Source organism: Rhinichthys klamathensis, unplaced genomic scaffold (assembly GCF_029890125.1).
Source record: "Rhinichthys klamathensis goyatoka isolate OS25496 unplaced genomic scaffold, OSU_Roscu_1.1 h1tg000830l_1, whole genome shotgun sequence".
NCBI lineage: Eukaryota > Metazoa > Chordata > Actinopteri > Cypriniformes > Leuciscidae > Rhinichthys > Rhinichthys klamathensis.
This window is the reverse complement of record NW_026607212.1, coordinates 449,913-466,112: the sequence shown is the minus strand read 5'-3', so window position 1 is coordinate 466,112 and position 16,200 is coordinate 449,913. Positions and strand designations below refer to the sequence as shown.

Genomic DNA, 16,200 nt, shown 5'->3' with positions numbered 1-16,200 from the left:
AAAGAGCGTTTCTAAACATTGATAGTGTTGGCATTGAAATGCATATATTCGAGAAACAAACCACTCTGAGTTTAATGCCACGGGTTTCCATCTCTTCTAAATGACAGTAGTTATGGTGTGAACGCAGCATAAGCTCGTGGTTTTGGTTCAGGAGGAACTGTAAAAGGCGGCTGCTGTTTCGGTTGCGGTGCTCGAGTCAGTGACTGTCTGTCTAACTCTACAATAGCATGAAGCGCGATGATGACGAGGGATGTCTGCGCTTGCAGGTGTGTGGAGGAATGAAAATATGTTGACAGGCAGGTAGGACATCATTTGGACTGAATGCAATGATTGGCCAAACATTTTATTGTAAAATAAATTATAAATATTTATATATAAAAATATATTTATAAAACGGTTAGTTCCAATCCTTGATTCTGACTGGTCAATAGCTGTGTTTTTTTTTTTCATGATAAAACACGTCTATGACCGCTTCACCCAATGGTTCTATGTATCACTACACAACACCCCTAGCAACCGCTCTTAGCAACTTAAACACATTCATTGAAGCTATAGTAGAGTATTGTGAGAGATCGAGTAAGCGAGTGTACCTGCATTTATACAGCAGACATAGCATTTTCCTTCAGGTCAGTCCTATATTTATAATTTAAAAAATCAGTTTGAATGTCCGCTGAGACATCTTGTCTTTTTAACAGTTAAGGGGTTTTCCATCTGTCAGTTGCGTCTGTGATCACAAGTTTGAGTCATTTCAATGTAAAAGTCTTTTCTACTGACTTACTCACTCATAAAGACTGTCTTTTCCGCCATCTATTGGCGAAATAATGTATACACTTCTGTTGCTGTTTACGGTCAGGGACTATTTTTTCCAGTGGAAGGAAGGCTTTTAGTGATTTTACTTCATGAAAGTTGCATAGAGATACATATTTTCCGGCTCTAATATTTGCATTTTGTCGTAACGGTTTTATAAAAGCAGGTACGAGGTTATAAAATAAAGTATGATATCGAAGTACTCCGCTTTGCGTCGTGCCTAACAACGCCCTTCAGCCATGACTTATTCACGATACAGCACAGCCTCTCATTCCTTATTGCTTACTTAGATCACTTAACCTAGTGATTGCTATCAGGATGTGAAGACTTTCAACCAGCATTGCAAAAAAAAAAATCTGAAACAAATTGCCTACCCTGCCTTTAAGTAATATATGAACTAGGCTTTGTTAATATTTTATTATTTTATTTATAAATAAATATGTGAAGGTTTGACAATGAGGTGCAATGACGTTGTTGATTGTGACTATGGCAACATTTCCAAAACCATAATGTGAGCACCGCTTCGACTGCACAAAACGCTTCTACTACGAAAGAATGTGGCACAACAATTACACCGCTTGCTGCGTCCTTTGAAAACCTTTAAACCGAACCCCCCTTAGAACATTTAAGGTTTACAATCTTTTTGTCTTTGTTTTGTTTCTCTTCAGGCTGAATAATAACAGTATTACAGAAGAAGGTTGTGCTGCTCTGACTTCAGCGTTTAAATCAAACCCTTCAAACCTGATAGAGCTGGATCTGAGTGGAAATAAACTAGGAGACTCTGGAATTGACAATATCTGTTGCCTGTTGGAAAATACACAATGCAGATTAGAGAAACTGAAGTGTGTATTTTAATTGATCTATTTCTTCTTATTAATATTCATTTGTAAATGTCCATTTGATTAGATTAACTGAGAAAGCTAAAAAGGCTATACTTACATATGCTATATTTAATATTATAAGAAATTAGAAATTTAAATTAAGCGGATGTTAAGGCATTTGATGTATGTATATCTCTGGGGCGAAACTTTTTGCAAATAGGCATATTTTGCCACATTTTTTTTTTTTTTAAATAGGTTTTATTTGTTATATCCTATGAACATGCAGTACATAATATACGCCTCTTTTCATACAGACTTTCAGACTGCAGTATCACAGAAAAAAGTTATACGATTTTGACTTCCTCTCTGAAATCAAACTCACACCTGAAAGAGCTGGAACTGAGAGGAAATTATCCTGGACGATCAGGAGTAAAGATGTTAAAAGATATGGTGCGGAGTGGATGGTCTAAATTAAAGAACATCAGGTGATAAAAGCCTTCAAATATTTGAAAATTAGCCACAGATGGAGTCAGGAGTGTTAAGAATATTTAAGAGTGCTAAAAAGACAAATAAGCTGGAACAACATTGCAATTCGAAGTTTTTCAACACCATATACTGTGTGACACAAGTTTTGAACTAGAACTAGGCTAAGTTTTAGAACTATGTAAAAACATATATTACTACATTATTTTGACATTGCTTATGTATTCCCTGTTTATTATTTATTATAAATATTCACTCAAGGGTATAAAAGAGAATTATCATAACTTCAGACTTCAACCAGATACTACACCTGTTACTATTTTAATACTGCTCTGCACACATAAAGAGGATGGATGATGTAAAATGTACAAAATTATAAGAAAAATTTCTAATCTAGATTTTTTTCTACATTCTGTAGCTTTTTGACAAATGCTGCTGCAGAGGAAGCGTGTACGTATCTAACGGAAGTTCTAAAAACAGATCCCTTACAGCTGACAGAACTGGATCTGAGCGGAATTGAACTAAATCATCAACGTTGGGAGAAACTGTCTGCATTTCTGGTGGACTCTTGTTGCCAAGTGGATAAAATAAAGTGAGTAAACATGATTTTGTACATTATAACTTTGCTGTGTGGAGATTTACCGTAGCTCTGTGAAGTTTTGCAGGTCAAACATTAACTCCTTTTCAAACAGCCTTTTTTATGGATCATTTTATAATCTTGGAGTAATGTTATACAAAACTGACACTCCCAGAGTCAGTGTTTCATCCGTTGTTGTTCTTTAGTTTTACTTTGCTAAGTTATTAAGCTGATTCCCGTTGAAATGATTGGATTGTGTGTCAAACTTTTGCTGAACATTAAATGTGTCCATGCCTTTAATAATTGTATTTGTATATCCTTTTCTCAATACTCATTGTTTCAAACCAGCTTTACAGAAAATATGTCAATTTTTAACAGTGAGGTATTGAAGAGCAAAAATCCTTCATATAGGAATCATACCCAGCTGGGGAAGCCCATCCTCCTTTGGCAACAAATGAATGTCCTTATGACACAAATAAATATCTCTAATGTTATGCAGGTCATGTGATTCATTAAACAGGCAAAATGAGGACTAGGAGTTGATGCAGCTGGACCCTCTTTGTCTGGACAGTGCAGGCAGCAGGTTTTAGCTGGCAGTATTAGAGATGCTTACAAAGAAAGCAACATGAAAAATATTAGCATATATTTTAAGGCTGAATTTAACATCTGTTATGGTTCTATCACACATAATAATTAGATTAATAAATCAGTTAGTAATAATTAGATTAATAAATCAATTAGTAAGAAAAGCTAAGTAAATAGTTGACTATTGAGATGTCTCTAATTTAGTTTTAAACAGAGGTGTGTCTGATTCCTCGTACATTGCCAAGTAGACTTTTTGAGAGTTTAAGTGCCAAATGCCAAAAGGTTCTTTTTTTGTGGACTCCTTTTGTGGTGATATTTTTGATACTACCTGTAGATCAGAGTTTGTGACCTTGTGGCATTTATAAGTAGCAGTATTTTGTAATCAATGTGGAACTTATTTAAGAGAAGGATATTACTGGTCATCCAACCTTTAATATATTTAATGCATTAGTTTCTGAAGACAGCAAGAGTTTCTGAAGTGCTACAGTTAATAGCACTTTTTGACACTGTGTGAACATATTATGAACTGATGTGTGTTGATTAGTTGCTGAAAACAAGAATAATAAATAAGGCCTTCTTGTTTAGGCTGAATAATTATGAGATGACACAGAAAAGCTGTGCAGTTCTATCTACTGTTCTCTCCAAAAATACTATCCTGAAAGAGATGAACCTGAACAACTGCTGTCTACTGGACTCCGGAGTCAAAGAGATCTGTCAGGGACTGAAGAAATCAACACTGAAGATACTGAAGTGAGTACATTTACCATCAGCTACACAAACCAGATCTAGCTTTATTGTATTATTCAGCACAAACAGTGACTTGGGTACACAGCGTTCAAAGGTAATTAAGAGATTAATATATTTTGGTTACCTGTTTTATTAAAAGATTTAAATATTGGTTGTTGTTTGTCTTAGCAACTGTAAAGATTTATCTAAAAGCATACAAACATATGATCTATTGCCTTATGATGAAAATAGCAGGATCTCTTAGTCTGATGCGAGTTTACCATTTTTCAAATTTGCAGTAATTTAAGAGAAAATACTGGGAATGCATTTCATTTCAATTAGTAACATCTCTAATTTTAAACAGATTGTGACATGTAGATTGTTACATGTATTATTACTGTTGTTGACAATGAAAGATTTTGGTCCTAAAACGTCCCGACCTCGAAGTAGTTTAAACTGGGAGCTTCTGGAAAGTCACCACATGTTGCATTAATCCCCCAGTGATCAAGCCAGAGGTCACCGTGGCAAGGAATGAAAAAGCATTAAATATGGTTGTAGCAGGAGACAAATACTTTGAATGAAACCAGGCTACACTGGGGGAGCCACTTCTCCTGTGGCTTAACAATTAAAATAATGTCAACTTAACAAATGATAACAAACAAGTGTCTTTAAGGCTTGTGGTTGGCATAGATTGTTTCAGATTTAACATGGCATCAGTTCATTGAGTCTTTGATCTCACAACAGTGAGGCTCCTGGTGACCATTATTTAATTGTATTTCATTAATCAACTTGGACATTAATGACAGAATGTGGTTTACCGTGTATCTGATAAGCGATTCAGCTAATTAATAAATTGGATCCACAATGTTCATTTTATTTCACTTTTTTTTTTGTGTGTGTGTGTGTGTTTAGACTCTCAGACTGCAGTATCAGTGAAGAAGGTTATAAAGCTCTGGCTTCAGCTCTGAGATCAAACCCTTCACACCTGATAGAGCTGGATCTCACAGGAAATGATCCTGGACAATCAGGAGTGAAGCAGCTCAATGATTTACTACAGGATCTGAAGTCTCGACTGAAGACACTGAGGTGAGTGTTTTTAAAATACAGTCCAGTAGTTTTAAAACAGTTTTAGCTGAGTGTTTACATTTTAACCATAAAAAATTGTTTAATGGTGTCTTGGAAATGACTGAAGGCACTTAGATACTGTATGTCATTGACATTACTGGCAATTTAATGAACGCCTGTCTCCAGGTTTTTGGGTCCTGCTGCAGATCAAGCCTGTCAGTATGTGAGAGGAATTGTGGGTAAAAACCCGTTACTCCTGAGAGAGCTGAATCTGAGTGGTGGTGAACTAGGAGACTCAAACGTGAAGAATCTTGTTCCTTTGCTGCTTGATAAACACTGTAAACTAAACACACTGATGTGAGTATTGTGTTCTTTTATTATTTTATATCTAAAGTATCTTACAGAAATCAGGTAACCATAACACAATAATCCTCAGTAATCATATTGGCATCAAGTACTTTGTGTTTGTAAATTCTCTCTCTCCTCTTCAACATTGTAGGCTGCGTAATTGTGATCTAACAGAGGAAAGCTGTTCATCTCTCGCTACAGTCCTGAGATCAAACTCCAGTCTGAAAGAACTTGACATGAGCAACAATAATCTGCAGGATTCAGGAGTGAAGAAACTCCAGAAAGCATTAGAAAATGCAAACTGTAGACTGGAGAAACTCAGGTGATTAAATGAACCACTGTTTATTTTTAATAATGAATTTATATTCTGGTCAAAGTTTAAATATTTTATTATTAGTAAACTAAAGAAAAGACATGCACTTTGAATATCTTGCATTTAAAGACTGATGTTATACATTGATCATACTATCATTACTAATAGTGATAATAAAACACATTTTAGGCTTAATATTAAGAAATGTTTAATTATAATATTTATATCAGTAAGTCTCAAGCGATATGTCAGTAAATATATTAATGGATTTGTAGTATACTGAGGGTGTTTTCACACTTGAGTCCTCTTTAAAAGTGCCAAACTCAGACTCCTTTAAGTAGACCAAGAGGTGAACCAAGTGAAAAAGGACCCAGTTCTCTTTGCGTTCACACTGCCCCTGAAAAATTACTATGTTCCTTATTTGGTCCACTGAAGTAGGAATGTGGTCTCAGAGCTCTTTGTGTTCATACTGTGGCTCTTTGTATCTAGTCCAGTTCAGTGTTTTGAGGCCTGACCCTATGGCCTTCAATATTGTATCCCATTCACTTACATTGTATGTGCCTCACTAACCAAGATATTTGTTTGTAAAGACTATTATTATTATTAATTATTATTATTAAGTGTTATTTATTCTTGGTATGAAATAGATGTATTTTAAAATACATTTGGTGTTTATTTATTTTTAGGGAGGCATTTGATGTTTTTACAATATAAAAATTTTTTCAGTATATAGTAATTCAATTATCTTTTCTATAGACTTTCAAACTGCAGAATCACAGAAGAAGGTTATATAGCTCTGGCTTCAGCTCTGAGATCAAACCCTTCACACCTGATAGAGCTGGATCTCAGAGGAAATGATCCTGGACAATCAGGAGTGAAGGAGCTCGATGATTTACTACTGGATCCATACAATTCACTGAAAACATTGAGGTGAGGAGTGATGAAATAACACATATGATATGCAAGCATATTAATATAATATAATATATTTCTAAATTTGTTTAAATGATTTCAAGAGGTTTAATAAATATGTTCTATAGTTTCCATTATACCATAAATGTCTCATAACTGAATTGAATCCTGCTTTCATCTTCCCTTCTGCAGGTTTTTGGGTCCTGATGCAGATAAAGGCTGTCAGTATGTGAGAGGAATTGTGGGTAAAAACCCGTTACTCCTGAGAGAGCTGAATCTGAGTGGACATAAACTAGGAGACACACGAGTGAATCAGATCGCTGCTCTACTGCAGGATAAACACTGTAAACTCAACATACTTCAGTGAGTATTTCACATGGTTTAAAATATTTAATTAGTTGACCATACTATGTCATCATCATTTTCCTCTGAGGGAGTCTAATTCCCTTTCTCCACAATAAAATGTATTAAAATGAATCAAGCTTCAACCCAATGCTCTGTGGAAACTATTGACGCCAAGCTTGAACAAGACCGTAATATTAAAAGGATAACAACATATATGAAGTACGACACTGATTTGTCTCTGCCTTTGAAGCCACACACACACAGAGAGAGAGAGAGAGTTACTATCAAACAAGCGTTACTATTAACGCTCTCTCTCTTTCTCAAATAATCATGACCAACCGACATGAATTATATAAATAATTTTAATAGCACGGCCATTCAAAACCAGGGTCTACCATAGTAAAACGATCACCGAAAATCATTTTGGGCAGGAATAAATGTATTAATTATTTACATTCACTTTAGACAGGACTGGTATCCAACAGATATTGGATACCAGTCCTGTCTAAAATGAATGTAAATAGGCGGGCCAAAAAAACTGATATGGTCAAAAGATTGGATCTGTGCATTAAGACTTACAGTGTAATGTCTAAAGGTTTTTTTTTATTTTGTCTTCAGTCTGTGTGGATGCCGTATTACAGAGGAACTGTGTCTCATCCTGACTTCAGCTCTGAAATCAAACCCATCACACCTGAGAGATCTGGACCTGAGTGAGAATGAAATAAGAAACACAGGAGTGAATCACTTATGTGACATATTGAAGGATTCTCACTGTAAACTGGAGAGATTAAGGTGAGGAACATTCACATACACTCTTAAAAATAAAGGTTCCAAAATAGGGGTCATAGAAGAACCATTTTGGTTCCCAAAAAACCTTAGATGATTTGGCCGCTCATTCCACCTAGTGTCAGTTCAAAAATATTTTTAAAACTAATGTATTAACTTTGAGAAAGGTTTGTGTAAGATAAATAATCATTCTGTGAAATTTAATGGTTCTTTATCTGCGTCATTGACTCCATTAAGAACCATTTTGTCCCACAAAAGTTTATTTATAGTGGAAAAAGGTTCTTTAGATTATTAATATGTTCAAAAAAAAATTCTTTTTAGAACGATTCACTAAAAGTTTTTTTGGGAACCAAAATGGTTCTTCTATGACCCCTATTTTGGAACCTTTATTTTTAAGAGTGTAGGCTTAAAGAGGCACAAAATGCTTAAAATCACTTATATAGTTTAAAACCAAAGCCTGGAAAAAAATTGTTTTGGTATTTGAATGTCACATTTCTCTCAATATAGGTTAAGAGGCTGTAAAATGACAGATGAAGGATGTTCTGCTGTGACTTCAGCTCTGAAATCAAACCCATCACACCTGAGAGAGCTGAACCTGAGTGGGAATGAACTAGGAGAATCTGGAGTGAAAAACCTAAGTGATCTACTGATGAAAAAATCATGCAAGCTGGAAAAACTAGAGTAAGTTACAATATACTTAACAGCAGATACCGTGTTATTCAGTGTTTAGTTTAAAGTTGGTATCAAAAATGTAATTATACAAAATGTTCATTTTATTAGTGCATATTACTGCACTTATTGTGGATGAACCATAAGTTGCCATTGTAATCTTTAGATAAAACTTGATCTTTCTGAGATATGCTCACTTGACGTCTATGACTTATACATAAATCCATGCACTTCACTTCCATTAAGCCCAACTGCATTCAGAGCTGCCTTCATTAGAGTAAACATTGCTCATTTTTCTCCATCCAATCAACAACAGACAAAAATCAAGTAATCTGTCCCAAGTATGGTGGAAGATACAAGACAAGACAAGACAAGACAAGACAAGACAAGACAGTTTCACTCTGAAATATGCCATAATTCAGTGATAAAAATCGTTTAAAAAATGGTCAGTTTAATGCTAACTTAGCAAAATTTGTATTTAGGGATTATAAACGGCACTTCATGATTCATGACTTTCTCACATTTAAATTTTGAAAATAGAATATGAAAATGTTAATTTTTCAAATGAATTTATTATTAAAATTATTAATTGTTCTTAATATCTTAATCTACTGTACATTTGATGAAACCTTCTTTTGTCTATTTGTTGTATTAAGTGTGGGTTTAGCAATGCATTTTACTGAATCTGGCTCATTGTTGTTTCTCTTTCTGTCTTCAGTCTGTGTGGATGCAGTATTACAGAGAAACAGTGTCTATTCCTGACTTCAGCTCTGAAATCAAACCCATCACACCTGAGAGAGCTGGAACTGAGTGGGAATAAAGTAGAAAACACAGGAGTGAATCAGTTATGTGACGTACTGAAGGATTCACACTGTAAACTGGAGAGATTGAGGTGGGTAATATTCACCTTCAACAATTTAAAATAAGACACTTTATATACTTAATATTATGCACTGAATTGAAAATTCTGCGTCAAAACCGGAAAAAAAAATTCAGGATGCATTTAGCCAAAAACTGAAACAGACATATAAATTGGAAATGAATAATCAATTAATTAATCAAACTTATTTAATAACCAACACTCCAATAGATAAAATTGAGTTGTACAAACAAGATAAATCTGAGTTTTACAAACATTTAAATTGCACGGCGAGTTTTAAATCAACTTTTTAATAGACATTTTTAATTTTTAACCCTCTGGTGTTCTTCGGTCGTTTCCGACCGGAATTTTTTAAATAAAAAAATGTTAAAAATCGTAGCTTCATTGGAATGGTACGAAACTTGGTGACTTTTATGGTACTTAGTATATGAACACACAAAAAAATTGGGGACATGATTTGAAAAGTCTAAGTGGTCGTAAAAAAAATAGTCACACTCATGGCCTTCGGTCAAAAATGACCGGCCATAGGATATGAATGGGAAAATGGCAAAAATATGAAAATACAGAGGTTTTTTGTGCGTACAATCTACAAATCAGCCACGATGCAGAAAAAAAGCATAACACAGCGAAGGGGTGAATCTCTAAAACATCAAGAGTGCAAAACAGACAAATACACTCACACACACACACACTTATACACACAAAAACACACGCACACACAAATGAACGTGTGTCATTGCAAAAGCTAATTTTGGGAAATGTGTGAAATAAAAGCAATTATTCATCAATGTAAGGAATAAAAAGCACACAGATATGAAAGCATGAGACTGTAAGCCATCAAGGTTGCAAAATAGACATGCTCACACACACACACACACACAGACACACACACATAGGGAAATATGAGACTGGTGAAACTGTAACAGAGAAATGTGAGAATATGTGAAATCAAATCAATGAATCAAATAAAGGGGAGACATTGGGTCCAAAATGCAAAGGTCACACACTATGTCTCTCTCTCTTGAACACACGCACACACACACACACAGTGTAAGATCAAACGATGGAATTCTTCCCTAGTAACCTCCAGGCCTATTGCAGCACATATGTGCTCTTTTGATGTGTTTATTAGAGGTTGAATTCAAATCAAATACTGTCAAACCACCCATACTACTTCTGAATAGGATGTCTACTTCATAAATTGTATGAAAATTATGGAAATACATGGTTCAGATCACTCAAAACATATATGAAAATGGAGGCGCCCTTATATGGTCAGTAAGGAAGCTTGGCGTTCCATGCATCTAGTGAAAAAGTTTGGTATGCGCCAAAATAAAATCTTGACTGAAAGCTTATTTTTTGAGATATCAACCTAAATTTTGGAACACAACTTCTTAAGATTTTTGGCTTTCATTTTCTTGCAGTTTTAGAGTAAAATATATTTTATAATATATATATTTTATATAAAATATAAATAATAAAAATTTTACATTGTTCATTTTTATTAACTCAAACTTTCATAACTTTTTTTCTGTTTCACTTTCATAATTTCTTTCACTTCTACAATAATCTGGCAAATGTCTTCTTTAAAACAAGACCAACCATATGTCTATATTCCAAAGCATTCTTGAATTACAACCATTTAAGTTTGGATAGTGATTTTCATGTCTATGCGAAAAGAATATAATTTTTATTTTATTTTTTAAAAATAAAATAAAACAACCAAACAAACAAAAAACTTGACAAAAATAGTCTTTGAGAATCACTTATTATAAATTAAAATCCACAACCTGAAAAAAATAGGCAAATATGTGCAAAAACAACTAGAATTCACAAGCCTTTCTACAGAGGCTGTAAATCCATCTAGTGGTTAAAATATGATATTGCATGATAATTATGCTCACTACATCCACCAGATGGCTCCAATGTGATTTAAAAAAATGTTTTCTATAGGCCAAGGATCCACTTTAACCTGAAATACAGCATTAATTAAAAAATAATAAAAATAATATATATATATAAATTTTCTATTATATTCAATGGGAAAAAATTGATCATAATTATTGCATAAATATTAATTATTTTCATAAAATTCTCTCAAAACACAAAAAAGAAAAAGAAAAAATATTATTGAACAAAAATAAATTTAATTGATTTTACTGAAAAAAAATAAAAATTGATTTCAGGGGTCCGGTCACTTTTGACCGCGAAGGTCTTGAGTGTGACTGGAAAACGAAGAACTCCAGAGGGTTAAATTAACTTGTTTTCATGACAGATTTATTCAAACATAACCTGTTTTTTGTGATGTCTTCATTATATTATTTAAGTACAAATATAATGAATATGTAAAACAGTGCATATATTTATCAAAATGCTCTTCTCTAGAGTTATCTAAGTTTATGAGTTTATGGACATTGAACAGCTTTCTTAAAGGTATAGCGGAGGATCTTACCGAATTTTAGAGAAGACCCACCCTCTCCAATTTTTTTTTAAAATGCACATGCGCAACACTCTATTTGCTCCCAAAAGAGGGAACGCCTATTAAACGTGTCATAGCTTACATTAACTTTTACTAGCAGTGATTTTAAATGGATTTCTCCAAATAGCATGACAAACTTTACCTGTCTAGTAGAATCTTCGCGACTGCGGCATCAGTGGGAAGCCCATGTGCTTTTAGCGCACGCCAGCGTGTGAAATATTCACCCAAAATCACTCTGGTCTTGTTTCTATATTCTGCGGCCTTTCTCTTCTTATCACTTCGTATACATTTTTTCTCTTTCGACCCTCAGCCATTTTCAAAGGAATGACTGAAACTGTAACTCATCACACATAATACACCTGAAAGTGCGCATGCGCAGAAAGCGAAAACTACATAGGGACGAGCACGTACGACGGCCTTACGTAAACATATCACCAGAATGATTGACACTTAGGAGGACCAATAGTATAGGCTACCCACCCGGAAAAAGAAAATCCTCCGCTATACCTTTAAGGTAAAAGTAACATAACCTACAAGCTGTTTTATTGACGTTTTTCCCCGGTTGATACACTGAAGGATTACATGAGACTTACATTAGACAGGATTAATTTCAATAAAGTTGTAATGTATCTTTTAACATACCTTCTGGTGTTCACCCATGTTTATTTTGTGCTGTAACTAGTAAAGACGAGATGATCGGTTCATGTGCACATTATTGGATGGCAGGCATGCAACAAATACAAAAAAGTTAAATACAAAAGTTTTGTTCAACCATAAACAGAAAACAGCACACACTCAAAGATTTAAGATCTAGGAAACTATATCAATACCGATTTAAATGAAAAAAAATTAATATTGTCAATCCAGAGCTAGTGTCCACACAGCTGACATGTTTAACTGTATCTTGTCCACGTTGTGTGCATGAAATAGACGCTGAACACAAAGCGTGCCATGGGAGAAGTGCTAATTAAACTTCTGTTTCAGTCACTGATTTAGACCCTCTAAAACCGTTTCGGTGCATCCCTACTTAATATCTCATTAAACATTCACATTGTTCACCTTAGATGTTTGTGATCTGGTCACAGTAAGATGATCTCTCTGTTTGTCTCTTTCTAGCCTAAACGACTGTGGCATTACAGATGTTTCTGCTTTAACTCAGTCTTTGTCTAAAACACAAGCACTGCAGTTTTTAAAAGAGCTTGATCTGAGAAACAATAAAATAGATGACTCCGGGAAGAAGCTCAGTGACGTGCTACAAGACTCAAGCTGTAAACTGAGGTGAGTACATGTCTCTTTGTGGTTTAAAATAGAGCTTTTCCCCTCTGATACTGTGCAAACTCAGCTTTATGAAACAATATCTGCTTTATTAATTGCTTTAGTATTAACACAAATCAAATCAAATTTAACACATTTAAACACTCATCAGCATTTTCTCCTTTACACTGACTCGCTAGAACTCATATCAGTATAAATCATGTTTAAAATGCATTATATTTTAACAAATATTCCCATTCACTAACCATAGTGCATAGTGTAAATCTTCTTGAAACACGGTTTGTTTGTGAACATTTGCATCAATTCGTCCTTAATTGTATTCTAAACTTATGAAAAAATGTGAGCACATCTTTAGAGAGCATGATAAATTTGCTGAGTGTGAAGAAAGGCTGCAGAGGAGATAATTTGGGAGTGTTTTTATGCAAATTACTAACTTATAGCATGCAGTCATTCATTCATATAGTATAATTTTGCAACTTGTTTCACCCATCACTGATCATCACTTTTCTGATTCCTCATTACAGCATAGACAGGGAAGGCTGGTTCACGGCTGGTATAAACTTCTTTGGTGGATTGTTGGGATCTAAACCTCAGGAATCAGTGAAATCAACAGGAACAACCCCGTCATCATCAGGTGAGAGATCCTCATGAAGAGCCTCACTATTTTACTGTCTTTATCAGAATACGTTAATGTATCTGATGATGTGATGTCTGTACTGCAAAATCTAAAATATACCTTATATTCAAATATAAACTCTGAGAATACAAGCACAAAAAATAAACTCAATCTTTGTATGAGTTTTAAATCTTTGAAAACAGCACTAGGTAACACTTTTCAGTACTTACATTATGAACTGAATGAGAGTGTGTTCATACATATGCGTTTATCTGAAAGAAAATTTGAATGGCATTGTTTTATATTATTAAAGTTTATTTATATTAGCTCTTATGTATTACTATTTAAAATGCATAAATGTGTTAAGACATTGAGACGTTTGAATGAAATGATACAGCATTAGTAGAAACATGCAACTGATAGTTTTGTTTGTTTACAGGAGGAACACCGGAGGAAGAAGCTCAGTCTGTTCAGAGATTAGACGGGTCCAAAAACCAGAAATCTGGCTCTTCAGTAAAAGACCTACAGACCAGGGGCGTTTCCTCCGAGGAGCCAAGGGAGGCAGTGTCTCCTCAAAAAACTGGAAGAAAAAAATAATCCATATTACAAAAAATTAAAACGGCGCAAATATCACAAATGATTACATTGTAAAGTGTAAAAGTCACTCGTTTTTATAGTAACAGCGACATCCGCAGGTGAAGATACAAGCGCACCTCCTCTGTCCCCATTGACTAAAACAGACAGCCTAATGCGTGCGGTGGATTTAGTGGGGGGTTATTGAGAATGAATGGGGGAAAGTCACATTAGAGGAGGCAATGTCTCCACGGCGCTTGATATTATTTGATTTGATTGGTTCACGCAATAAATTCCGCCACTCGTTTTGTGCACGTTCTCATCGGCCTGAATGAAGAAAATGACGGCGTTAATGGGAAGACTAATTAAAAAGTAAGTAAACAACTCACCATTTATGTTATGTCAAAATCAAACTTGAAATGGTCTGAAAACTTGATGACTGGGTTTTCTTTAGTGAGCAATCGGCTTGGGGAAATTAAAGGTACATCTTTGTGTCTTTGACCAGTGTGTACAAGCTTGATGACTGCTGAAAATAAGTTGACTATTAAAAAGAAAAGCTGAACATTAGTTCACAAATAATATACATTGTTTACATTTGTTACTAGTCTTTAGTTATTATTTTGGAATTTATGTAATGTTTATTTAACCAGGAAAATTAAGTGTAACGGACATACATTTACATTTGAAACACAGTATATAAAAAAAAAATGAGAAGACACCTCATTTTAAACCGCCACCACACATCACTGCTACAAACATAATGGCAAATAACATGCTGCTAATCTTAGAGCTGATTTAGCAAATCAAAATTTAGCACACAAATATATAAAATGACATACACTGAAAGTGAAAGTCATTAAAACGTGATAGTTAAATAATTTCTTAAATGCATCAAGGACCACCCGTCGGCCCAATGAATCCAACAGTGTGGGCGAAGGTATAATGCGTGTATGTCTCTTCAGCGCTCCAGTGAAGTTCACTTAATTTATTAGAATTTAGTTCCAATATTACTTTAGCTCCACGATTAATCTGCCTCCAATTTCAAATGATTATCAAATTTAGATTTGTTTTTGAATTAGAAATGATTTTCTGATCTTGGTCAGAGGGTGCAGGGTTTGCTAGTACCTCTTTAATCGGTTTCCTATTGCTCACTCGTACAAAAAAGTGTAGTTTATTTAGCCACTTCGGTACAACTTGCCAAATCAGTGATAGACAGAAATCAACAGCTCTTCAGATGACGTGCTACTGCTCCATTCATACATGCACCTTTAGTTTGACCCATCCTGGACACAGATCTGCGGTAGCACCAGTGGATTCTGATATCAATGTTCTGCTTCAATGTATATGTAATGAGTGATTATAATCAAGGTATTAATCAATATTTTTCCTTCTAAATATCAAATGAGTTGAATGACTTCTCCAGGCTTGTGAGATTTTACTTTGTTATAGAAGTTACCATTGTGATTACTGAAATGTTCCTTCATGTATTCTCTAATGTCTGTGTTTGATATCTGAATGCAGTAACAGTGGCCTGCGAACTCCTGTGTGAGTATTGAAGCGCACTTCTGCTGATGAAACTGCAAACTATCTTCATTAAAACTTTTCTTCAATTTATTATAATTCTGACTCCGGGTCTTCATTCATCATATCTGGTTCTGGGTCTTTGAATGTAAATCCTCTTACACCAGCCTCCTCATAATCTACTGGTCATAATGATTTCAGGAGAGTCCAGACTAATCAAATATAACATTTTATTTGTCAGGAAAAAATGTATCATGCCAATTACACAAGGAAAGTCATTCCAGAAATAATACATAACGTCAATTGCTCAAAGAGGACTCTAAGAGTGAAATGCAGAACTGACAGAGACACACAGTGGAGTGTGATCCGAGTTTAAGACACGGCACTGCATGGGGGTTTTCTGGTTACATATTCCCAAA

General features: G+C 34.6%; 1 protein-coding gene across 1 annotated transcript; it reads left to right on the top strand.

Moving 5' to 3' along the window:
- Nucleotides 1–1,458: 1,458 nt before the first annotated feature.
- LOC130078201 (ribonuclease inhibitor-like) lies at nt 1,459–13,078 on the top strand. The gene is made up of 13 exons (XM_056243724.1): nt 1,459–1,649; nt 1,943–2,113; nt 2,530–2,703; nt 3,859–4,023; nt 4,912–5,085; nt 5,251–5,421; nt 5,564–5,734; nt 6,482–6,655; nt 6,830–7,000; nt 7,601–7,774; nt 8,276–8,449; nt 9,156–9,329; nt 12,913–13,078. Exons 2-13 carry the CDS (start codon nt 2,064–2,066, stop codon nt 13,076–13,078), a joined length of 1,938 nt encoding a protein of 645 aa, XP_056099699.1. The 5' UTR covers nt 1,459–1,649; nt 1,943–2,063.
- Nucleotides 13,079–16,200: the final 3,122 nt, after the last annotated feature.

Excerpts from the sequence above, each read along its gene's own strand:
- LOC130078201 (XM_056243724.1), top strand. The coding sequence starts at position 2,064 with ATGTTAAAAGATATGGTGCGGAGTGGATGGTCTAAATTAAAGAACATC. Across the intron at positions 7,001-7,600 it reads TGTAAACTCAACATACTTCA|TCTGTGTGGATGCCGTATTA; the intron begins GTGAGTATTTCA and ends TTTTGTCTTCAG. Across the intron at positions 9,330-12,912 it reads TGTAAACTGGAGAGATTGAG|CCTAAACGACTGTGGCATTA; the intron begins GTGGGTAATATT and ends GTCTCTTTCTAG.